This window comes from Ambystoma mexicanum, chromosome 5p (genome assembly GCF_040938575.1).
Source record: "Ambystoma mexicanum isolate Mex_15411 chromosome 5p, UKY_AmexF1_1, whole genome shotgun sequence".
Lineage (NCBI taxonomy): Eukaryota > Metazoa > Chordata > Amphibia > Caudata > Ambystomatidae > Ambystoma > Ambystoma mexicanum.
This window is the reverse complement of record NC_090930.1, coordinates 68,719,506-68,744,294: the sequence shown is the minus strand read 5'-3', so window position 1 is coordinate 68,744,294 and position 24,789 is coordinate 68,719,506. Positions and strand designations below refer to the sequence as shown.

The 24,789-nt window shown below is 43.4% G+C and overlaps 1 protein-coding gene across 2 annotated transcripts in view; it reads left to right on the top strand.

The window, feature by feature from the left end:
- The window catches only part of LOC138480736 (START domain-containing protein 10-like), a 315,174-nt gene extending 294,117 nt beyond the window's left edge, over positions 1 to 21,057 (top strand). The window contains exon 7 of one of the 2 annotated variants that reach the window (XM_069612459.1): positions 20,279 to 21,057. Coding sequence is in view for 1 of the 2 variants with exons in the window: in XM_069612458.1 (XP_069468559.1) it covers positions 20,279 to 20,322 (44 nt within the window). In the remaining variant the exon portion in view is untranslated. The remainder of the gene's footprint in view (positions 1 to 20,278) is intronic. The other variant, XM_069612458.1, reaches the window with a different exon arrangement.
- Positions 21,058 to 24,789: the final 3,732 nt, after the last annotated feature.

The following is a 24,789-nucleotide window of genomic DNA, read 5'->3' as shown; positions in this document are numbered from 1 at the left end:
TATCGCCATGGAATCAGTCTCAAGAAGTCTAGCAGAATGGTGACCCTTCTGTACATTACCACGGCTGGTTTGATGGCCTGTGTGTAATATTAACACAAGTCGGTAAATATGTCCACTGCCACCAGCCATAATTGTAAGCTTGTCACATAAATGTCATTGGAGCAGTGAGAAAGGGAGAAGGGAAATGTGCCCATTCAGCACTCCTCATAATGTGGGGTGTGCCGATCTCACAAAGGGGTTTGTAAAAGGGATACACATTATCCTTCTACCCTTGTCAGCAGTAGTTCACACAAGGACCCCAAGAGAAAATGGAAGGGTATCCCAAGCTGCACCCCAGCAACACTGCACAGAAAGTGCTGTGTACTGCAATAGGAAAATGCATGAGCCCAAAAGTTATAGGGAACTGTACTTCCAAAAATAAAGTTTGGAGAGTCATAAAAAGGGCATCAACAAAAAGAGTAAAAAAAAAAAGGGGGCCGAGTGGGGGGGGAAAAGAATTCCACTCACGTAGGAACATAGAAAAATAATCCCCAAGTTCAGCAAAATTTTCTGGGAGTCTCACAGGTGGGGAAGATTTAGCATATAATTGAAAATCTACCCTAACGAGGGATGCATAGAAAAATAGATATAAAAAGAAATGGGAAGGGCGAGAAATGAATCTATAAGACAGATGCAGAAATATGTCTAGAGAGATGATTATTAAAGAAAGTTAGATTGAGATAGCAGACATAGATTTAGCAATATTTGAGAAATGGCTATAGGGTTCAAGAGGTGGAGATGTCTACATATGTATGTTTTTGTTTTCTTAAATGAAAGAGAGACACACTGTAAAGATTGTGTAAATGAATAATGTAATATGTAGAAGTAAAATCATATAGACAATAAGATGGAGAAAGGAAAGTATAGAAAGATTTAGACAGGAAAAATGAATAGTAGAGAAAAATTAAATAAGCTGAAATTGATACAAAGAGAGATGGACAGAGGAAGCTAGATAAAGAAAAGAACCAAGACAAAAAATCCATCATGGATCAGAGAGGGAGAAAATAGACTGAATATAAAAATATGAATGCAAACCTATTGTATATTTGTAATTTTTTGTAAAAGATAAATGTATTTTGGAGATTTCTTAATATGTTCTAAAAAGAAAATCATGAATAGAAGATTTTGCAATTAAAAGTAGAAACTCAAACTGTGTCCTACCTGTCTTGTAATAGAGATTCTTTCACCTAGACGAATGGTAGAAGCCATGTGGTTTTTAAGAATTATAGTTTATACTGTTTGCAGGATATCGCAGTAATTTTCTGTTAACCAACAGTTGTTATAAGGATCGGGGGGAAAAACCCTACCTGAGGCTAAAAGACGAGTAGACGCTGTACTTGTGGCTGCTCAGTGGATTTTCAAGAACGTTTGTGCATAAACTGCCTGTAAAATAGCAGGATAAATATTACGGAGGTTCTTATGGCAGCTGCTGTTCCAAGTGTTAAAATCAATGAGCATGCAGAACCACTGTGAGCTGAGTAATTGGCTGTAGTGTATACAAAACCTCTTGCCTCCCAATGGAGAGGGGGAAATTTAACAAGCAGTAAGGGCAAGCCTTTCCGTGTTCTACAGCCATAGCAGCTTTGTGATATACCTGTAATGGAGGATTCATGAGTGAAAACTCGTGGACAACTCTTACTTAGCAAGAACACACTGTGTCCCTATCGTTTTCATGGAGTCTTACCTCAGAATCGCATATTAAGAGAGCCTCCAAGATAATGGGTAGGTATATCTGTAATATAAGAGATGTTTATCAGTACCTTTGCGCATGATATGATATGATAGTTTATTTATATAGCGCTTATACACAATGTGTTTCAAAGCGCTTCAAGGAGGGAGGGGACAAAGGAAAAATACAGCAACATTGAGCGAAGTCCTTGAAACAATACAGAATGTGAAAAATAACTATCATAGTAGGCCTGTCGACATTTCTGATAGTGCAAGTGCATAGAACAAGTAAGGCAGAGGTAATGGAAAGGAAGGAAAACAGAGCAAGCAGTAACATTACTAAGTCTTTCGACAATTTACGCAGTGCAGGTGGTAACAGGAGGCGGGGAGGGAGGGGGGGGGAAGGAGAACAAGACACGCTACTGAACAAAAAGTCGGTGACAAGTTGAAAAGCGGGGGAGGGGGGAAAAACAAAAAAGGGGGGGGGAGACAGACAAGCTCCTATCAGGAAAAGATGAAAGGAGTAAGTGCTAGGAGTGGGAAGTCTAAGAGGGGGGGAGAATAAGAAGGGGGGAGTAAGAAGGAAGTTGCAGAGGAAGGAGGTGAGGGGGGGTGGAGCGCAGAGCAGGAGGGGGGGCAGGGGGAGGGCACACAGAAATCGCAGGGGGGCAAGAAGAAATAAGGGGGGGCAGGGGGGGCACAAAGATACATACGGGGGCAGGGGGGGCACATAGGTACTCACGGGGGGCAGGGGGGGGCACAAAGATACACACGGGGGGCAGGGGGGCACAAAGATGCACACGGGGGGAAGGGGGGGGCACATAGGTACTCACGGGGGGCAGGGGGGGCACATAGGTACTCAGGGGGGGCACAAAGATACGCAGGGGGGGCACAAAGATACTCACGGGGGCAGGGGGGGCACATAGGTACTCACGGGGGGCAGGGGGGGCACAAAGATGCATACGGGGGGCAGGGGGGCACAAAGATGCATACGGGGGGCAGGGGGGCACAAAGATACACACGGGGGGCACATAGGTACTCACGGGGGGCAGGGGGGGCACAAAGATACACACGGGGGGGGCAGGGGGGGCACATAGGTACTCACGGGGGGCAGGGGGGGCACAAAGACACACACGGGGGCACAAAGATACACACGGGGGGCAGGGGGGGGCACATAGGTACTCACGGGGGGCAGGGGGGGCACAAAGATACACACGGGGGGCAGGGGGGGCACAAAGATACACACGGGGGGCAGGGGGGGCACATAGGTACTCACAGGGGGGCCGACGATCCGGCGTACCACGGTGGACAGCGGTAGACAGGGCCTTAGTTGTGGGCCTTCGACAGTGTGGCCGGCTCCCGCCTCCCGGTTGCTGCCATTGGCTTAAGGGGCCAAGGCGAACCAATGGGAGAGGGAGGCAGGAGCTCGCCCAGAAGGAAAGCATCAAACAAAACAGGAACGAGGGAGACGGCCATCTTGGAAGGCCTAAGGCAGGGAAGGCATCAGGCATGAATACAACAAAACGTGAAATTCCCATGTAGGGGAGAGCGCGGAGCGCATCATGCAGAATAGTCCAGGCCAATTAGGCAGCCACAGTTATAATCGTGCAATTTCCAGCAAAAAACAAAGGTCGCTCGCCGCATCAACAAAGTGTCCCATAAAGTCAGAAGAGCTTACCCCCAGATGGAGGGTGCTGGGGAGCAGAGGCAGGGCTCCATCAGGATCGGAGGCATGGAGGTTATATAAAGTACTGCTGACTTTCAAAGGGACTGTACTGTCTAACTTCTTATCGCATACTGCCATCGCTGGGTAGAGCTGCAGTCGGCGAGCTGTGCGCATTTTATAGACTACGATAAAGTTTGTGCCACGCTTGAGTGACCATGACAATGAACATGCATGATGTCGCCACGCTCGACGACGTCATTGCGTACTAGATGAATGAGACGCAATGATATTTTCAACGTAGCTCTGTTTACATGTAATGATGCTTATAGGCCTGTGGTCGGTGCAGTGAGTTGCTGAGAACCACAGTAAATCTAGAGTAACTCCTAATGAAGCACTTTCAGTTTCTTTAAACCGAAACACATCAGTAACCGTGTATGTCTTTAGGCCATCTCCACATGATAGGCTCACTTTCTGATGATGTGGAAAATGTCCCATGTCAGATTTATGCTGGCGCCTTCATCTACTTATATTTTTGGCTCGCATAGCTAATCCTCAATCCACAGGTATACGTGATGATAGTGCAGGAAATATTAAAGAAGGAATTTAAAAAGATGAAAATATATTGCAAGAAATAATGTGGGTAAAAATACCTAAAAGCAGAAGGAAATATCAAAATATAGTAAAGAAAATGTAATGATGTGGGTAGGTTTTGGGTGTTCAAAAATAGCAGATTTAGGTTAAAATTGGGATAAAGGAGAGGAGACAAGATGAGTTTAGGAGTTGGAGAGGTAAGGAGGCCTCCGGGGATCCCCCAGAAAATGGGTATATTTAAAATTTGCACTGTAAAAAGCATTTCAATATTTTTTAATGCAATATTTATTACACTTTGTAATTGTATGTCAGTTAGTTCCACTGACATACAAGTACAATTACAGTCAGTTAGATCAATAAAATCAGTGAACCCAATCCACATTCCTGCAGAAATAATCATTTGAAAAGTCACTAATGGTGGGAGACCTAATGTTCATATGAAATTCATTATAATTGTTCTTTTATAACATGCTTAATACCAGCGAGTGGTTTCTAAGCGCGGGATCGAGATTCGAACCTGTTGTGCTGCCTTGTCTTGCTTCCAAGACAAACACTTTGCCCCGAGCTATCCTTCCTTCCCATATAATTAACTAATCCCTCTTGAGTGTATCTAAATACAAAGTGTATTCTCATGACTTATGCTTGTGAAAATCATAATATACAATGCGTAATCATGTTTACAACCTTTTTTTTTTTTGGTTGATGGTGAATACAAAATGCATTCATCTTCACAAGTTTATATATACATTAATCCTATTTCCATATAATCAATGTAGGCAGAAAAGTAGAAGAAAAATGACTTTGCCGATTAGCATGATTGTCTGTAGTTCCACATACGTTATACTCTGCACATTTGTAACACAATCCTTTTTACGTGTTCTGACCTGGTGAAATACAGATGGACTGGGACCATTTAAGAATTTCCTCGCAACCCACCTCCTCCCCCCCCGCAGTAGCCTTCACTTTTTGGGCAATTAATTGGACACCACGTAATATGCATTAATGCTTTGTCTAGGCACTGCTCTATAACCACATGCCTATCAAATCTATAAACAATCCCCTTGAATGCAGAAGTTCAATGAATTTAATGAATCAATATTTCTACATGTCAGGAGGTACATTCTGACACAACAGAGCTCACTATTTCTTGCATGTCTATATCCTGTAAGTGCTAAACGTAGTGCTTTGCTGAAACTCTAGGACTGTCCATCTTCAGCAGGCCTGATCTTTTTGTTCTGTGACAGCTTTGTCAATTGTTACCCGTTTGTGATTCCAGGCATGACTTACTGTGGTGTACAAGTAACACATCCGATATCTGTAATATGCAGATTGATCAATAAATTAAAGTCCTAGGAAGTTGCAGAAACTTGATCTTACTAAATGTTGATCCACTGAATAATAGCACAAGCATAAATTAAATTTCCTGCAGGTATACTTTGCCTACATTGGGTTTAGTGGACCATGAAACTGTTGAATGTTGGTGCACACAGCTTCCCTTCATCTTCAGGTTGGTCCAACAAAGTAGCATTTAATGATTTTTAAAATCTCAAACGGGCAACTCTCATGGGCTATCTTGTTTGGTATTTTGTTGGTAGATCTGGTGAAGTACCCCCAAAATCAATGAACGTTAATGCCATTGCATTGCCCACAAGGCTTTCTGGGGCCTGGGACCGCAATACCTCCAACTCTCTTTTCCTAAACATCTATCTTCTTGAGCTCTCCACTCGTTAACCTCCAATTCTCAGAAGATCAGTCGCTTTTCCAAGCAGAGAGTTGGAGGCAGACCTATCTTCGGCTGTGGCCTCCTCTCTCAAACTTGCAGGGCCACCTCTGGTCCTGGAAGCAACTCGGACCTTTCCGTTCGATTCCACTTTCTCTTCCTCTCCCCTGCTGATGTCCCAATTGCTTCACGCACTGGTCACCTGGCTACCCTCTGTACTTGGGGCCGAGGTCCAGTTGCACCTCGCACTACCTCTTAGCTCCCATAGCACCTGTGGACTGGATCTGCAACCCTACAGTCCCTTCTCTCTGCACTTTCTGATTTACCTGCACTGAGCAACCCGCTGGCCGCACTTTTGAGTTACCTGCATTTCTCCTTGGTCCCCTCCCCCTCTGCACTTCCCCCCTTCCATTTGCCTGCACTTGCGCAAGCTGAATGACACAAGTTCTAGAAAGATCGTTGTTTTGTACACCCTCTGTCTCCTCCTCATCTTGTCGCGCCTAGAAGCACTTGTGTACAGGTGCGTTATAAATGCCATAATCCTATTGTATCGTATACCTATGGGTTTTAAAGTGGTGGTAGGGCAACGTTGGTCCCCTTTTTTGGAGTCCTTAGGGCTCCTTGGCTATTTTGGCAAAATTACCACCAGCGATAACTGCCAATGTTTGGCAGTAAGGTGGCGGATTCACCTCCAGCTTCTTGCTGGTGGTGAATCATCCACTTCACCACCAAACCTGTAGTGTGGCAATGCTGCGGTAACTGAATTACCGTAATCTTTTTCCCTTTACCACTATACTCTTAATGAGGCCCAATGTATTTAGGCTCTTTCAATAGCCACTCTTCCTACATTGTGGTGCATTCTGATTCTAGTTTGTTAGAGAATTACTCTTCAATAGCCATAGTCTAGCCAGGGTCTTTCTCCTTGTCTCTCAAGTCAGGATATATGACAGTTTGCATTCAGAGGCATCTTCTTAGTTGATACTCTATTGGATGGAGAAACAGGGAACAGTAGATCTTTATATTGCCCAAACCTTTCTGCAGCGTAGAATGGATGCGTGTATCTGCAAGTCATTCCGATGCCTGTCTCCGTTCTGGTGGACATTGTGTCCTGTATCAATGATCCATCCTTACTTTCCATGGCTAACTGGTGATCTTCAGCTCAAATTTCGGTCAGAGCACATTGGCATCCTGAGTCTGAACTTTGGGATGAGTATTTGAAAGCTCCCCAAAGTTCCTCCCACGTCGCAGCAGTTTGACAGGCGGCATCACTTGTAAGTGGTGTGCTGAGTCTTCCTATTCTTTTTCCTAGGCCTCTAATTAAAGAAGGAAAAAAAAATCCTTCCATTTGTATATGCCTGTCAATATAAACCTTACAATGTAATTTATAGCAAAAGACCAACTACTTTGGTCAATGTTTGCAATAATAATTTTTATTTACACTGGTTTTTCGAATGCATTTTGAATCAGTCAATGTTGGTGTGTAGATGTCCTCCCCCATCTCTGACAGTACAGACAAAATAATTGGTAATCGTTTCAAGATCTCAAAGTAATTTATGAACATGATTTTTCAAACATTAACATTTATCTGAACATAAATGCCGACTTACAATTTGACCTGTTATGTTTTTGTGATTTATACCCTGCACCGCTGACATTTACATGGTCTGCAGGTTCTCTGGTGGATCTGAAAAAGAAGGGGGTTGGGAGAGGTTAGTTAGTGGGATTCAGAGGGAAAAGCACAAGAGAGATTTGATGTGCTGTTGATAGCGTCAGTTCGGAAAAAAGTCACTGTATGCTGGTTTGTTTTTAGTTGGTCAATGTTGTTGTGGTGTTTGGTGCACGGTTGTATATGGATGGTTTAAGTGCATTTGATTTAGTGCCATGTTGGGTGTTGTGGAGTGTCTGTAGTTTCTGGGGGGGTTTTAAGGTTTTTTTTTTTTGGTAGTGTATGTTTCTGGTTTGTTCAGTGTTGGAATATTAGAGAGGTTTTAGTTGGGTTAGTATAATATAGTGAGATGCAGCTAATTCAATACAGTGACTATACTTTAAGTGCAGCCCAATTTAAACACAGATGCTATACTTAAGTGAGCACATAGATTCAGTACTGTTCTAGCTGCAGCTAAAATTACACACACTGGCTGTACGTAGATATGTACTTGAATTTAATACAACAGCTATACTCTAATAAGCAGCTCAATATAATACAGTGCCTAAACTTTAGTATGCACCTACATTCAATTCACTGGCTGTACTCTAATGAACCTAGATTCATTACAGTGGCTATACTCTAGTATGCACCTAAATATAATAGTGGTTCTACACAAGTATAAGTATGCAACTAAAAAAGGGTCCAAATTGCTTGCTATGCAGTCAAATAGTCATCTCCTGGAATTTTCTGTAGACTGCTTTAGAGGCCTAGCTGGGGCACACTGGGCAAACGGGCGATGGGGGTGCCCTGTACCTAGGCCCCTAGCTGGCTGCCAGGGCGAGCCTCTGAAGTACATGGGTTCTGCTCGCAAGACTGCTGCACAATCGGTGTCCATCTGATCGGGTGATGGGAATGGGGCGAGGCAAGACTGGGAGGGCCGAGAAGTGGGTATACACACGGTGAAAAGGGGAACAAATGGAATCCAAAATGCGAGAAAAACCAACAAAATCAAATTGCAGGGCCTTACACAGCCGTGCCGCCTCAGACCATGAAAGGAAGAGAGCTCACGAGCCATAGGCAGGGAGAGATGCTCTCCATAGCTTTGCATGGTTTCGGTCACAAGACCACTGCATTGATTAATCAGTGTCCACCTGGACAGGCAGTCGGAGTGGGGAAAGGAAGAACTGGGAAGGCCGAGGAGTACAGATGTACCGGGTCAACGAAGGGAATCCAAAATGCGAGGAACACCCAACTAAATTAAAACGCAGGACCTTACCAGGTGTGTCATCTGACAGATTGTGAAAGGAAGAGGGCTAACAAGACTAAGGCAGGGAGAGAGGCTCTCTATAGCCTTGCATGGTTCCGGGCAGAAGACCGCTGCATTGATTAATTGTTGTCCATCTGGGCGGGTTGTGGGAGTGGGGAGATAAAATACAATATATTTCTATGTACATCACTTTTCATAAAAGTGGCACTGAGTTCCCTGAATGATGTACTTTGTGTCATAATGAACATTTGTCATCTCAACTGTTTGTGATGCGCACACACACATCCAAAACAATAACAGATCTTCAAAAATGGCATACACATATACTTCCAAATGTTAACATTTGGACTAGCCTACTTTGAGTTACTACTGCCCTACCCAGGTCAGATCAACATACCATGTTAAACATTGAACGACTAGCCCCTAAGACTGTACGGCCACACCTAAACCACCTTACTCTACTCCTACTTAAAAACGATGCTTGCTAGAAAGACCCTGGTGTCCTTTCTGCTGCTGCTGCTCACCCTTCCAAAAATGTACTTAACTATGTCCCAATCTAAGCATGTACTCTGTCCCACACCCGACAGACACTATTTGTGCTAGACTTTTCCCACCTGTACGAGCCTAGAACTAACAGTAACAAGTACCTAAACCCACGGTCGAGCTGCAACAAAATTCCCCTTATCCTGAGCAAGTCCCCATACTAACGACACCATGTGCTAAACTTAAACAACATACTCTAGCTTCTATGGACCTACAGGGACTACCTAACACAGCCACAGTAACTGGAGCATTGATTAACGCCAGGCCTGTAGTGGCTCATGCCACAGAAATAGCTGACATCCTAACTTCTTATGACCTAGATTTCCTAGCTGTTACAGAAACCTGGCTGCACGAGGCAGCGGGTCCAGCCCTCACACTAGCAAAACCTGATGATCATCAATTAATCAGAATGGACAGACTTAATGCCAGAGGAGGTGGCCTAGCCATTATAGCTAAAGCTAACCTCGCCCTAAGACTTTCAACTCCACCTCTACTAAAATCATGCAAACTACTCGACACCAAACTGCCCATATCCCACTGCCACACCTTAACCATCTACCTAATGTACAGGCCCCCAGGACCCATCGGCACATTCGAAGAGGACCTATCTAGCCTCCTATCAAATATTCCTCTCAAATACTTATTCTGGGCGACTTTAACCTAGGATTCAATGATCCAGATGACAAACAAGCCCAAGCAATAGCAAAAGTGCTCCTAAACATGGCCTAACCCAAAACGTCCTCTCTCCAGCTCATGACAAAGAAAGGAGCCTAGACTGGGTAGCCACCTTGAATTGTCCCACTGCTGTTACTAAAATAACTCTTCCCCCACCTCCCCCCATATGGACTGACCACCATTTAATCAACTTCTCCCTAACCTTATTTATTTTGTGTTTGTAAAGCGCCTAGTAGTCCAGAGACATCGAGGCGCTGTTTCAAGAATGTGTCTTAGTTACAGGAAGCGGGAGGCAATACAAGGGTTACAGGAGTCAAGTGCCTTACATGTTGGCATGACGAGCAGGAACATATAAAGAATACATACATGTAGTAAAGTACAGTGTGGCTATCTTGCGCAAACGGCAGGGTTTTTATTGCTTTTCTAAAACCGCGTGGGACTCAATGCCACTTATGAGGTAGCAGGTTCCATTTGATAGCTGCTAGAACTGGGAAGCTAGACAAACTGGGAAGCGAGACAAATAGCCAACGATAAAATTATGGCACCTCCTCTCCCCACCAGATAAAAAAAGATTACACCCGACAAACTTCTACCACTCCTCCTTCCCGCTATTAATGCCCTCTCAAGTAACTCAGATCCCGATCTCCTAGTGGATCTCTACAACACTACTATGTCCAAGGCCCTTGACACCATTGCGCCTCTTAAGCTACGTAAGAGTAAACGGGCACACCTTAAGGCTTGGTTTACCCCTCACCTTAAAGAACTAAGAACGCAAAACAGAAAATTAGAAATTCTATGGCGACACTCCCTGACAGAAGAAAACAAACCAACTTACACTCCTAGCAAATAACTACAAAAAACAAATTATCTGCACAAAGAAAGATCTCTTCAACGAAGAATCTGAAATGCCAATTCCAATACTAAGGAATTGTTTGTGATCCTTCGGGAATTAGAATCACCCATACCCCCACCGGACAACATAACCAAAGACAAACGATGGTGCACCAGCATCCAGAACACCTTAGCCAACAAAATAACACTGCAAATTAAAATTTCCAAAAAAAGCCTCCCTACCTTCTACTGAGACATCAACCACCAGTCCTACTAATGATACACCTGGTCCAGCACCGTTTAAATTTACCAAAGTATCCATTCAGGAAACTGAAAAAATGATTGCATCCCTGAAGCCTACTAACTGTAAAGGCGATCATTGCCCAGCCCAAATAATTAAGGATGCTGCAAGAGATTTAGCACCCTTCATCTCTAATTAATGCTTCCTTTTCATCTAATACTGTCCCAAGCAACTTAAGAGTCTTGGGTTTTACCTCTTCTCAAGAAACAAACGCTAGACCCCTCCATCCCCATTAACTATAGGCCCATCACCACGGTCCCCTTCCTCCTCAAGATAATAGAGTAGCCCATCTTCAAATCCAGAATTATCTTGAGGATAACCAGCTCTTGGGCTCCCGTCAATCCGGATTCAGACCACAACATGGTACAGAGACGACCTTAATTGACCTCAAGGCACAAATTGACGAGCTCAACGACAATGGAAACACTGCCATGCTGCTCCTTCTCGATTTGTCGGCAGCCTTTGACTTGATGGACCATGCAGTCTTATGCAAACACCTAGCATCAGCTGCCCACTTCTTGAGTGATGTCCTAGCCTGGGTTCAGTCATTCCTAGACAACAGGACTATGCAGGTTTTCGCCACCTCGGCATCCCAATTCAGACATGTGGCGTGTCACAAGGCTCTTGTCTCGCCAACTATGTATAATGTATTTACCAAGTCCCTATTTGACAAATTGGACAGACTGGGTGTCACCTACACAAACTATGCAGATGACACCCAGATCCTCATTCCCCTTTGGGCAACTTAGTCGCTGATACTGCCTTGGTAAATGAAATATACATTCTCATTCAAGCATGGATGGCAACTCGTGGCCTCTGCCTGAACGACAATAAAATGGAGATCCTGATCCTTGGCTCCGCCGCCAATATAAAAAAAACTTGACAATAATTACTCTGCCTTTAACATCGATGGCAACACAATTACAGTAGCCAAAGAAGTGAAGACGCTAAGCTTCTATCTTCACTCTACCTTAACCTTGAGAAAACAGGTAAACCATCTGGCTTCTTCTACCGCATATACCTGTAAACCTATTGGATCTTGCTGGCCATTCCTAACTCAAGATAATTGTATTATCCTAGCTAATGCCCTAATACTATCCAAACTCGATTACTGCAACACCCTATATCTGGGAGCTAATAAAAACATCACCAACAAAATCCAGACACTGCAAAATAACGTCTTAGAACGGCCTGGGACCTACTGACCAGAGAACATGTATCCAACACGAGAAGAAACCATCACTGGCTCAAAATCAGCGATGGGATTCTCCTCAAAACAGTTTTGTTAACCTTCAAATGTGTGAATAACGCAGCCCCACCCTATCTCAAGGATAGAATAGTCAGAACATCAACCCGCCCCTCTAGAGCGGCCAACTCCCACTGCCTACAAATAACCTAGATTCAGAATAAAAAAATTGGTGGAAACAGCTTTCCAGTAAAAGCTTCCCAGCATTGGAATGCACTCCCTCTTGATCTCGGAATAGATCAGTCCTACTATAGCTTCAGATGGAACACCTTGAACTGGCTACGATCCAACAACGATTATGACTAACCTACTTGCACTAGCCTTGGAATTTGCGCCCGCTTGTACTTCTGTACCTAGCTCCCTATTGTATTTTTCTCTGACTATGTAATTATGTATATATGAACTTTTCCTTACTACCTGCTTACATAATGTATGTAATATAATGTACCCTACCTTACCGGTACCTCTATAATGTAACTTAGCTATAAGTATCCTTTGTATTCTGTTCCACCCAGTTACCTCAGGGTTTGGTGCGCCCTACAAATTAATAAACAAACAGCATGATAGAAAACTACTATCAATTGAACGTTTGCACCCATGATCCTTGTGTTTCTTTCTGGTCAACTGCATCAGTGCTTAAATCCTTGTACTTCACAAAGCACAAATTAGATACTGATTTTAATAGTCTGTTTCTCGTTCATTGCAAGTGTAGTATATTACATTGGAAAATATGCAACATTATATACAGTGGGAATATTGTGTGTGTGTGTGTGTGTGTGTGTGTGTGTGTGTGTGTGTGTGTGTGTGTGTGTGTGTGTATGTATCTATCTATCGAACAAAGGGAGGAAATGGCGAACCGCACTCCGGCAGGCCAGGCATAAGTAGCAGACTCCAAAATTCCGGACAAACACGAAAAAACACTGTTGAAAATGCGGATGCTTTTAATGTTTTTTTTAAAAAAAGAAAAATATTGTACAGAATAGTATGCAGTACAATGAGCAGCAACACAAAGACAGAGGCAGGACGCCAGGTGCACAACCTGCAGACAACGTGTTTCGCGCTACACTGAGCGCTTGATCACGTATATAATCTATCTTGAAAACAAGAGCCACTTGTAACAAGTACATGAAGCCGTGCCGGACTGCACTCCCAGAGCAGCCAAAGAATGAAAATCTTCAGCAAATTCAAAAAAAGGCAGCACAACAGAATCCACTTTGCACTTTATTTTGCATTGTGCTGGAAGGGAAAACCTTAAACGGGACGACGCGTTTCACGGTACTCTGACCGCTTGATCACGTGGTTCGGCAGGGACACAAATGATGGATATGATATATACGTGCAACTCTATGGTGCATGCAGAGTCTTTCATTTCGGTTAGACATTCCTGTTGCATTTCCAGATCAGCCATTTTAAAACATGCAATTATGACAGCTTAACATACAAAAAGTTGTATTTACAATTGAAATACTTTTGATTACTTGTCCGTACCAGAAAATCTATTTATCACTCTCATAGTATGAGTTGCTTCTGGCTTATGTTAGAGATATTTTAACCATATTTTCAAAAAAGACATTGAAATGTGTGTTAACTATTAACATCTATTTACTTAAGCATCTAGTACGACTCATACAATGTCAATATGACAATGAAAAGAACCCCCTAAGCAGCGGTACAGACTATTATATAAAGTCCTAATGCAAGCTGTCAATATCAGATATGTATTCAGTTGACTCGGCTTGTGGAACGTAGGACATTAGTAGAGATAAGTCCTTATAATTACCATGGACATGTAATATCTGTGAAAATATGCTTTTGCAAATAAGCAGATTTAAAGACTGCATAAAGTGCATAGTGCCTTAATTGTAATACTAATAAGGTGCAAAGTGCATTCAAGTATTTTCCAATAGTGTCTAGTGCCTACTACATTCTCAAACTATTTCAGCCCTACCTGTAATTCCACATTCATTAAAAGCAATGATCAAAAAAATAAAAACCTCAGTGATGCATAAGATTAATAATCTTGCCAGTCAACAAGTGTATCAAAAGGCCAAAATGTGATATTGGTGCAACCGTATATTTATAATAGTCCATATAATCTTGGTGCCCATAGAAACAGTTCCTGTGTTACAATTCAGTGTGTGAGGTAATTCGGAGGGGAAGGCCAGTTTCTCCAGGAAGGGGGTGATAGAAATAGGGTAGTTGGCTGGACAAGTAGGGTCTGTTGAAGGTTTTTTTTCAGGAGAGGGCAACACAAGGGAGTGCTTGAGGGAGGAAAAGATCCAGTAGCAAACAAATGGTTGCAGAAATCAGCAAGTGAAGGGGGCAAGAGAGCCAATGTTGTCCTTGATGGTTCTGGAGGAGCAAGGGGGAAACCTGTTTGGAGGAGACCTTCATAGAGCAGCAACTCTGGTGACCTCATTGGGTGTGACTGGAGAAGAGAGAGGCAGGGAAGAGGTTTGGGGAGAGGGTAGCAAGGATGCTCAGGATGTCGAGAGTTTTATTGGGGGAAGTGTGGGCCAGTATGTTAGAGGTCCTGGGACGGAAGAGGGGAGGAGGAGCCTGTGGAGGGGTTTGCTAGTTCCCTGCAGATTTTAAAGCATTCAGCCGTGTTGTTGGATGCATCCGTTACCCTTGCCTGGATGTGGGCCCTTTTCCTGGCACGGTTGGAGAGCCTTTATTGGCTTTGGAGTAGGCGGCAGGCCAGTTTGTCGGAGGGTGAGCCTGAGGTTTGCCACTTCCCTTCCACAGCTCTGCACTTGCTTTTCAGGGCTTCAAGTTCGGTGTTGTACCAGGTATTATTCTTAGAGGCAGGTTTCAAGCTGATCCTCATGACTCGGGCAAGAATGTCCAGAGTGTTAGTAATGGGCAGATGGAGCTTGCCGAGAGCAGAGTCAGAATCAGAGGTAGAGTCTGGGTTGGGAGGAGAGGGGGGTGAAGGTGGCTGGGATGGCAGCATCTGACACTCATTTAATCGGACAGATGTAGTGAACAAAGAACGAGGTTGGGAGGTCTGGGGGAGGTGCAGTCGGAGGGCAAATGAGACCCAGGTAAGAGGAGAGAATGATCTGACCAGGAGAGAGGTGTGATCAGAGGGCATGGGGGGCGGGTGGGAGGAGAAGATCAGAGTGCATGAGGGCATCATGAGTGTTTTGCTGAGTAGGTTGGACCAGAAGGGAGAATAGTGAGGGAGTGTGAGGTGCAGAGGTCAAGGAAGAGGGTGGATGCTGTGACAGGAGTCCAAATGGATGTTGAAGTCACCCAAGAGAAGTTTAAAGGAGGCTGTGAGGATAGAGGAGCAGAAATCAGCCCATTCAGAGAGGAACAGGGTGCTAGTGCCAGGGGGCCTGTAGATGGGGGCAGTGGTCATAGGAAGAGGGAAAGATGACCAACTTGCAGACCAGGCTCTCAAAGCAAGACTAAGGCTGGGTGGGTATAAGGGAGGCAGGAACCCACATGGTTAAGATTAAGACAATCACACCGCCAGCACGGTAAGGTTGTGGCTTGGAAATGATCTTGTAGCCATCGGGGAGAAGGGAGTCAAAAGCAGATGCTGAGCGGCATTGAACCATGTCTCGGTAAGAGTGAGAATGTCGAGGTCAATGGCTTCAAGAAGGAGGTAGATGTTGGCAGAGGGTTTGTTGGTTGAACGGGCGTTAAGTGTGGCAAGGTGAAGGAGGTCTTCGCCTTTGAAGGTTTTCTGAGGTGGAGTACAGGGGCGTGAATCACCTGTCGAAGGGGGAGGGACAGAGAGAGTGGTTTGGGGAGAGGCAGGTGAGGGAAGGAAGTTAATGAGGGACGGCAGGCACCTGTCCAAAGAGGAGGTTGGGTTGGGTTGAGGACCCTGAACCAAGATGGTGCCAGTGTGGTAGACAATGATGCAGAGTGATAAGCCCGCGCCAAGAGGACTTCCCACTTGCTGCCACCATTAATGGGAGACTATGTGAAAGGGGAGAGAGTAGAGATGAGATGAGGATTCCAGAGATCTGGGGAGGGGACAGAGAAGAGGATATCTGTGAAGACCTGTTTGGAAGATGCACTGACGGGTGTCTGCGCTGGGTAGTCACTCAGGATGTCTTTTTTTTAATTATTATTTTTTTTTTTTCTTCCTGACTTCGTGAGAGAGGGAGGGAAGGTGGTAGTGTAGCAGTTAGAGATATATGAGAGATGGTAAGTGCCATTAGAGTGGCAGAGGATAGTTGAAGGAAAGAGGGGTGGCTGCACGGCACAGGCCAAGCCCAAGCTCACCAGGTGCCCTAGTGGTTACAGGAGGGGCACAAAAATGCATTGTATGAAGTTACAAACACACACCTAGATTCGAAAATCAAACCGGGTACACAAATGCAATGAAGAGCAAGATCTGTCAGAGTCAGAATATGAGAGACAGTTAAGGTTCAGGTTTGTTAGCGTAGGATGCAGTGGAAGAGTTCAGCCATCACTCACTCGACTATATGCAGAGCATGTGGAGGTGCAGATCCAAAGATTCAATTTTTTTTTTCTGTATAACCATTTAACCTGTGTGCGATTACTGGATATGGAAGCATGATTTGACTTCACAGCGTCATGCCACTGCACAAGTGAGAATAGTCAAATTATAACATTATGCCTTCATAATTATTTTAAAGACTTCAAATAAGTAAGGATCAGACAATTTAACTATAAAGATGCTTATTAATTCACCTTTCCATTGTTTTGCTTTAGATATGTTCATAAAATGTTTCAAAGAAATATCTTTTGTCCATCTAAAAGGTGACATTACTGTACCTTCAACTAATCATAGATAAAGCGATAACAAATGTAATAAGAAATTGAAAAATATTTTTCGCATGTACCTCCATGTGTTTAGTGTTGAGAAAGGTAGAATCAGCGTTACTGAGACAGCAATACATTCATCGCAATTTCTCTTTAATGCTTACTTTGCACAGTGAAGGGTAGATGACACCACAATACATAACAGTTGACTGTCACTTTAACTTTTGGACCTGTTCTCCTTGAGTTTTTTTCAGCTTGGCCGCATCAGTAGTAGACTCCTTGTACAGAACAAAGCATCAAATTAGCATACGAAAAAATATGTTCATATGAACCAAGATTTTCAATTGCAATTCCTTTGTGATTACACATATTGCACTATATGTAATTCAGTCTTCTAGATGTAGTAATGATGGCTTTTGTCATAGGGGATACATGTCAATTGGTACAAGAGTCTCCTTTAAGTGAAAGATCAAACTTGGTGAGAACACAATATGTGCGTAGTAGTTGAAAGATTGTGTAGTTTGCTTGCTGTTTAGGTTTCAATATATATATATATATATATGTACATGGAGGATTTAGAGGAGAAAACGAGTCAATGAAATCCACCAAAACTCACATTTTCATTAACTCATTAATGCTAACAATATATACAGTGCAAGGTGCATGACACAACAATGGGGATTGGCTAGTCTCCTATTTCTCCATAGTGCATGTTAGAAAATTGTGTAGCAGTCAATCACAACCAAAAACCCATACGTTTCAAAAGCATATCTAGAAAACAAAATTAGAAACTAGTCGAATGTGGGTTACCTACATTAAAAAATGTTGACCTCCTCCCCCCTGAGCAGTTCTAAATGAATAGTATGTTGATGACCTACTAGTGACCTCCTATATATCACATATAGCTAATAATCATTTAAAAGAAATAAATGTGTATAAAGATAAGTGGAAATAGTGAAGAAATATTTTTGTCAATCTTACAAATCAAGATTATTGATTCAAATCTAGAACGTGACTGAATACTGCTACAGTCTATAGGTTTCTGTTGATCCTGGACAATTGGTTCATGTTGAATCTTGATCCTGTTGAAAATGCATGCATCTATGAACCTACTCTAAAACATGGATACATTAATTTTAAAAAGTCCATTCGCTAGGCATGTCATAAGTGCTCACCCAAGGGTTAGGAGAAGGCTGTTTCTTCCAAAGTACACAGCTGCACTTCCACCTGCTGTTTCTACCTAATTAAACATCTGGACATCAATGAACAACCTAGATAATAACAGATATTGCAATTACTTTCTAACAAGTAGGGTGACAGTGCTATGAATTGGTTGGTTATCCAAAGTTATACGCATATATAACATATAAAATAAAGTGCCTATTCAATACAATGCACAGTAAGACCAGCTTCGTTATATACATTCTTTTTAAAGAAATGTAGCTGACCATCACAGTAGAAATCGGGACAGGTGTTCCATGGATAGTGGGAGTAATGTTTATTGAACTTGGAAGAATGAGGCATATCAGCTGAGAAGTGGATGCTGCACACGCAGAATCAGTTGCCCCTTATGTCCTGAAAGACATCCTTGGCTTAGAATCTGGGAAGCCACACTTGAGCAACCCCACTCCTCAAAGACATGTCCTTCAGGAAAATGTGACGCACTGCACCAGTAGCCTTGGCATGGCTGAAATACAGACCGCCCAAAACGATACAGGAACGCATTGTTTGCTGACCAAGAAGTTCTAAAATGTAACCATTTTTTTAAACCGTTTGTTTTTATATAACCGTACATATGTTGAGAAAGAACACATGTTACGTAGTCTATAAAGAGCTAAAATATATTGGAAAATTGATAAATAATGGAGATAAATGAAAAGGCAAAAGGGAGGGGAAACTGCATAAAAAGTAGTATACATTAACTCTGTAGATGATAAAAGAATAAACAAGCGCTTCTTTACCTGTAGTTTAAAAAATCAACTAGGCGATTCTGCAATGAAGACAAATAGCGTTGTGGTGATGTCTGTAGTAGAATGCAGAGATGTTTTCTGTCAAATGGTTTGAGGTTGTTTATAAATACTTGAAAGGGTGGGTGTGTATGTTAAGTTGGGAAGGACACCCCTCAAATTGCACTGGTAATGTTTTAGGGGCTTGAAATACATTCAGGATATACCCTAATATGGCTATGTGTAGAATGTGAAGGTGGGTGAAGGATTGATGATTTAATATTGCGTACATAAATGTGGTCCCACCCAAAACTATTGTGAGTGCAAGTAAAAATGTGAACAGAATTTAAGTGGGGGCTGGATGAAGTGACCAGAAAAGGTGATGGTGACATGCATATCTTGACTATACATTGCCTTCAAACGGTAGTGTGATGGGAGGTGGGAACATCTGGCCAAGGGACACTAGATGCAAGACCCCATTGTATTGTACATTGTTCTTGGCATCAGTGACGTGCAGGAACGTGACACCCGTGAATGTAGGTTTATAATACAATATTTATGTATATATATCTCAATGAGTCATTTGTAATGGCATGTATATAAAAGAGAAACTGAGAAAATCAATGTATAATCAATTATGCATAGAAAATGCATTCGATTAGAAAAAAGACACCATAGAGAAAACACAACAGCAATACTAAAATGCAAAGTAATCATTTTCACATAAAACGGTGTGATCTAAGATTAATTTTGATATCTTGTTTAGCAAACTCATTTGTCAATTGTGGCAATCCAAGGCACATGTAGGGAAGTCATTTTATGCAGTGGAAGTACCTTTTTGTGTTGTATATGTCGTAGTTGGTAGCAAAAAAAAACAGTTTTGAAGGCCATGAATAAAATTGACGGAGACGAAGGCAGGAGAATCTGTCAAGGACAAGGGGTTTGGTGATGTTTGTTGAGCGTAGAGGTGTCTTGCTGTTTCCATTTATACATGCCAATACATTTTGTACAGAGTGCGTTTGTCGTGCACTGACGACATGATGTCACTTAGAGGGGCACATGTTATGATTTATTAAGGGCACTTTAACTTGGGATGATTTGTGAGAGAACCTTTTCTTTAAAAGCAGTGCACCAAGTACAGTTCTGCATTGGTGTCTTATTTAATGTTTGAGTATTGGAGCAGATGTGGCGTGCTGCAAAGCCACTCGCTGTGCTTAAACAACCTCTCTCAGTAACCATAAGAATGTACCACTCCAGCTCAGAACTGAGAAAGATTGCCTATGCGCCACATCTGCTCCAGTACGGAGAGCCGTGCATGTCATGAAACGAAGCTGTTATTCAGTACTACCCCATGTAGCCGACTCACGAAGCTCTTTCTTCCCTGGCAGGTTCTGAAGAAGATTTTCAAGGCCTGCCTAAATTATCCGGTTGAGAAGAAGACTAAAAACCCCCAGTACGAGCCTTGGCTGAACCCTGAGCAGCACGCACTCCCCAGCATCTCTATATCCAGGCTGGCCATGCAGCACACATACGTGCTGGAGAACATTGACAAGAGGGGTCTTATTGATGCCAATGAAAACAGGTGGCAATAGCAAGGATGAATTTGATTGCAAAAACTGAGTACACTTGCGCGACTCCCGCTGGAGGAGATCTCAAGTAGGGACTCGGAAATCCTCAGGATCTGTCTATCTCCATTTTACCTAGAAAGCACTGGCATAACCTGCCAAATTGTGCTCTCCTTTTTCTATAATTTACTGAAAAGGAAAAAGTAAAAGATCCTATTTTTGTAAGAGGGAAGGATATTTTGATATTGCGCATTAAGATGCGATTGTCCCATTGTCTTCAATACAAATGTTGGAGGTTATTTGGTTTGCTAATATAATGCAGACTTCCATTCATAGAGCTCCTTGGGTTTTCCAGCTTGGATGCAGTTGTTACCTTGCCATGGTTAATTGGATGTGGCACATTCAGTGCGCAGGACTGAGAATCCGTGCCAAATGTGAACTTAGTTTACTGTGACCGAGCGCTACCTGTAACCTCGCCATCTGTAATGCAATTATGTGCGCTCACTGGCGGGTTTCCAGAAGATCTGGTGATTTTTTTTTTTTTAAATGTACAGGGCGAGGTGTAATTTAAGTCTTTAATTTATTAAAACCAGTGGACCAAGTACAGTTCTGCATTGGTGTCTTATTTGTTGTTTGAGTAGTGGGGTGCAGCTCTGTTGTGGTGTGCTGCAGAGCCACTCGCTGTGCATAACGGGTCTTTCTCAATCTGTTCAGAATTATGAGCTTATGCAGTGTATTTTTGAAATGTATTGGTTAGCATACTCCCAACTGTTAGGTTATTGCTTGTCAACAAAGAAGATCTTGACCATAGCCTCCAGCAGGGTGCCATGAGGTCACGATGGCTAGTGTGAATTGAAATATTCCCTCGCCTGCATATATAGTTGGGAGTATTTCATTCATTATAGTGCATGGATGGCAGTTCCTCAACCCTTTATGCCTCTTTATTTTTCTATTACATTCATCATTTAGCTGTCTTTTTCTTTCCTTTTAAAACAAGCGTTCTCCTTTTCTCCCTCTTTCCTGTATGTTGCTATTTCCGTTTTCACTACCTTACATTTTCTATTTTACCTTGATTGTTCTACCCACTTTTCCAATGCATTTGGTTTCTTTTTGTCTCATTTCCATTTCATTTGTAAGCAGTCCTCTTCTTTTTTCATTTCTTTACTCAACTCTTCTATACCTTTCTAACTGTTCTTTTTTTTATTTTATTTTAAATGTAGTTATTGATTTATTCAAACCAAACAACAATACAAACCAAACGCGCAGTGCATGTATCAACAGTTCAATTGTTCATTACTTAATTTCGGTCACTGCTCCCCTCATCCCACCCCCGCTTAAGAGCCTATTTATTCCACACACTCTGTATCTGACTCGCGTGGTGGGGTCTCACCTTCTGTGGATTCTGTCAGATCTTGTATTGTTCAACAGTTCCGCTATTAATGATTTCCAGGCCATCAGGGTTCCCGCCTTCTCTCCCCCCGCATTGCTTGCCTCTTGCCATACCATTGTTTCTGCATCCGCCCATTTCTGCAACTCTTTCCACCACACCTCCATCCGTGGTCTATGACATGTCTTCCACCCCATGGCAATTCTTCTCTTTGTGAGCACATATGCTAGGTCTTTCAATTTACTAACATGCTAAAGTTTCTGTGATCTGGGGAACCCCCCCAGCAAGCAGGCCCAGGCTGTATCTATGATGATTGTGACCCCCTTTTCTGCTAGTTTCTGTGCCACTTCACCCCAGAAACGCTCAATTACTGGGCATGACCAAAACGTGTACCATGTCAGCTTTTTCTTCGTCACATTTGGGACTTGCCCGTCGTCCAGCATTTTCAAACCTAGATATCCTCTGAGGTGTCATATATGCCCTGTGTGTAATATACAGTTGTATTTGTTTTAGTCTTGCATTCCTTGACACCTTCTTGTGGTACCCCAGGGCACGTTCCCACATCCCATCCTCTATTGGGGCTGCTACTTCCGCTTCCCAGTCTAGTCTCAATTGTGTTAATTCCTTCCCGACCTTAGACATCATCTCGTACAGTCTAGAGATCTCATGCCCCCCTTCCGATATATCATATATTACATCTGATAGCATCTGGTTCTTCTTCCGATACTGTTTCGGGCCATGCTTTCCTAATTCTCTGCACATTCTGTGTTATGTGATATACTGGCCCGTATGTAGCCCTGTTTCCTCCCCCAATAATTCAAAATCTAGAACAGTCCCCTCTCGCCAGATATCTCCTAACGTTATCAACCCCATCGATTCCCAGTGGTTCCTGATTATCATCCTTAGCTGCTTATCTTCCCCTGCCAGTGCAGCTAGCGGTATCTGCGGGGAGCATGGGAATGGGTCTTCCATCATCCGGCATGCCCGGCGCCACATCTCCCACCCAAGCACCATCATCTTAGGCCGCTCTCTCATTTCTGTCTTGGGCAGCCAGATCATCTCTTAAAATGGGGCACAATCATGTCCAAACAGCCTGGATTCGGGGGTCACCTCATCTGAGAGCCATTTGGCAATATATTGCAGCTGGCTCGCTACGTAATAAACCTCATAATTAGGCAGTTTTATCCCCCCTTTTTCAGAAGTGCTGTAGCTTCCATAGCGCCACCCTATTCCGGGTACCATGCCACAGGAAATCCCTACACATGCTATGCAGTTTAGCAAAAAACTTCTTGGGTATCAGGTATGGAATATTTCCAAAATAATGCAGGAGCCTAGGTAGGACCACCATCTTCAGCATTGCACCTCGTCCTATCATTTCTAGGGGCAATTTCACCCAGAATTTCATACACTTCTCGGTTTTCACAATGGCTACCTCGTATGTTCATCTTCAACCGTATGGTACACGTCTATCCCCAGGTACCGAAAAGTGCTAACCGCCCATGGTATTTGTAACACCAGTAACTGTCTCACAGGGGGTCCCTTATAGCTACCTAACGGGTATATACTAGATTTTTGAGGGTTCACCGCTATCCCAGACAGCCCCGCATATCTCATCACCTCCAGAATGTACTGGAGATTTTCCTCTGGGTGCCTCAAGTACAGCAACAAATCTGCATATAAGGAGATCAAGTGTTGTTCCCCTCCCACCTCGATACCTATAGTATCGTATTGCTGTCTAAGGTATATTGCTAGGGGCTCCAGAGCTAGTATATAAAGCATTGGGGACCATGGGCACCCCTGTCTGGTGCCTCTACTGAGTTGTCATCTTTCGGATATCATTGATCCTGTTCTGACTCTAGCCAGCGGTTCACTGTATAGCATCTTCGCCCAACTTATGTATCCCGGCCCCATTCCATAACCCGCCAGGGACGCCAGCAGCCACGGCCATTTGACCGAATCGAAAGCCTTTACCGCGTCCAAAGACACAATCGCCATCTCGCCCTCATTCTTATTTCCCCATTCAATAACCCGTTGGAGCCGTCTATGATTACGAGTTACATTTCTATTCGGGACATAGCCCGTCTGGTCGGGATGTATAAGTTTGCCAATAACTCGCCGCAATCTGTTTGCCAGGACAGCCGTCAATAGCTTGCTGTCCTGGTTCAACATTGACAAAGGTCTGAAAGAGCCACAGCTATTCCCAGGCTTGTTGGGTTTGGGGAGTGGAATTATGATTGCTTCTCTAAGTGACTCCGGCAACCGCCCCACCTCAAACGCCTCATTTAGCATTTCTAACATTGGGGGAGCACTTCCTCTCTATATACATTGTAAAATTCACTTGGGAACCCGTCCGCCCCCGGAGTCTTACTAGTAGGCAGCTGCCTTACCACTTCTTGTAACTCCTCCAGAGTAATCGGCGCATCCAGCTCCTCTTTCCTCAACACTTATCATAGGCAGTCCTATGTCTTCCAGTGTTTCTGTTATCCCCATATAGCAACTTATAATAATCTGCAAACTCCTGCTTAACTTCCTCTTGGGTGTCCACTACACTACCATGTTCTCTCATTATCGTTCTGATCGGGGGTCTGGGAGTTTTCGCTCTTGTATAACCATGCCAAAAGCCGTCCTGTTTTATCCCCTCCCGCATTCTGTCTTTCTATTTTCTATAGTTGAGATTGCATAGTCTTTCCCAATGTTCCGCACATTTCTGCTGCAATTTAAGTATCAGCTCTGTCTTCACTCTCTCCCCCCCCCCCCATTTAATGCCTTTTCTAGTTCCCTTTCTGGTCCTTGTAGGTCTGCCAAAACCCCACCTTGCAGGCCCTTTGATTTTGCTGTGGCTACCCCGCGCCTCACTACCTTGAAGGCTTCCCATAATGTGCTTGCTGAGTCAACGCTACCCGTGTTTACCTTGAAGTAGTTTGTAATCTCCTCCCTTATATCCTCC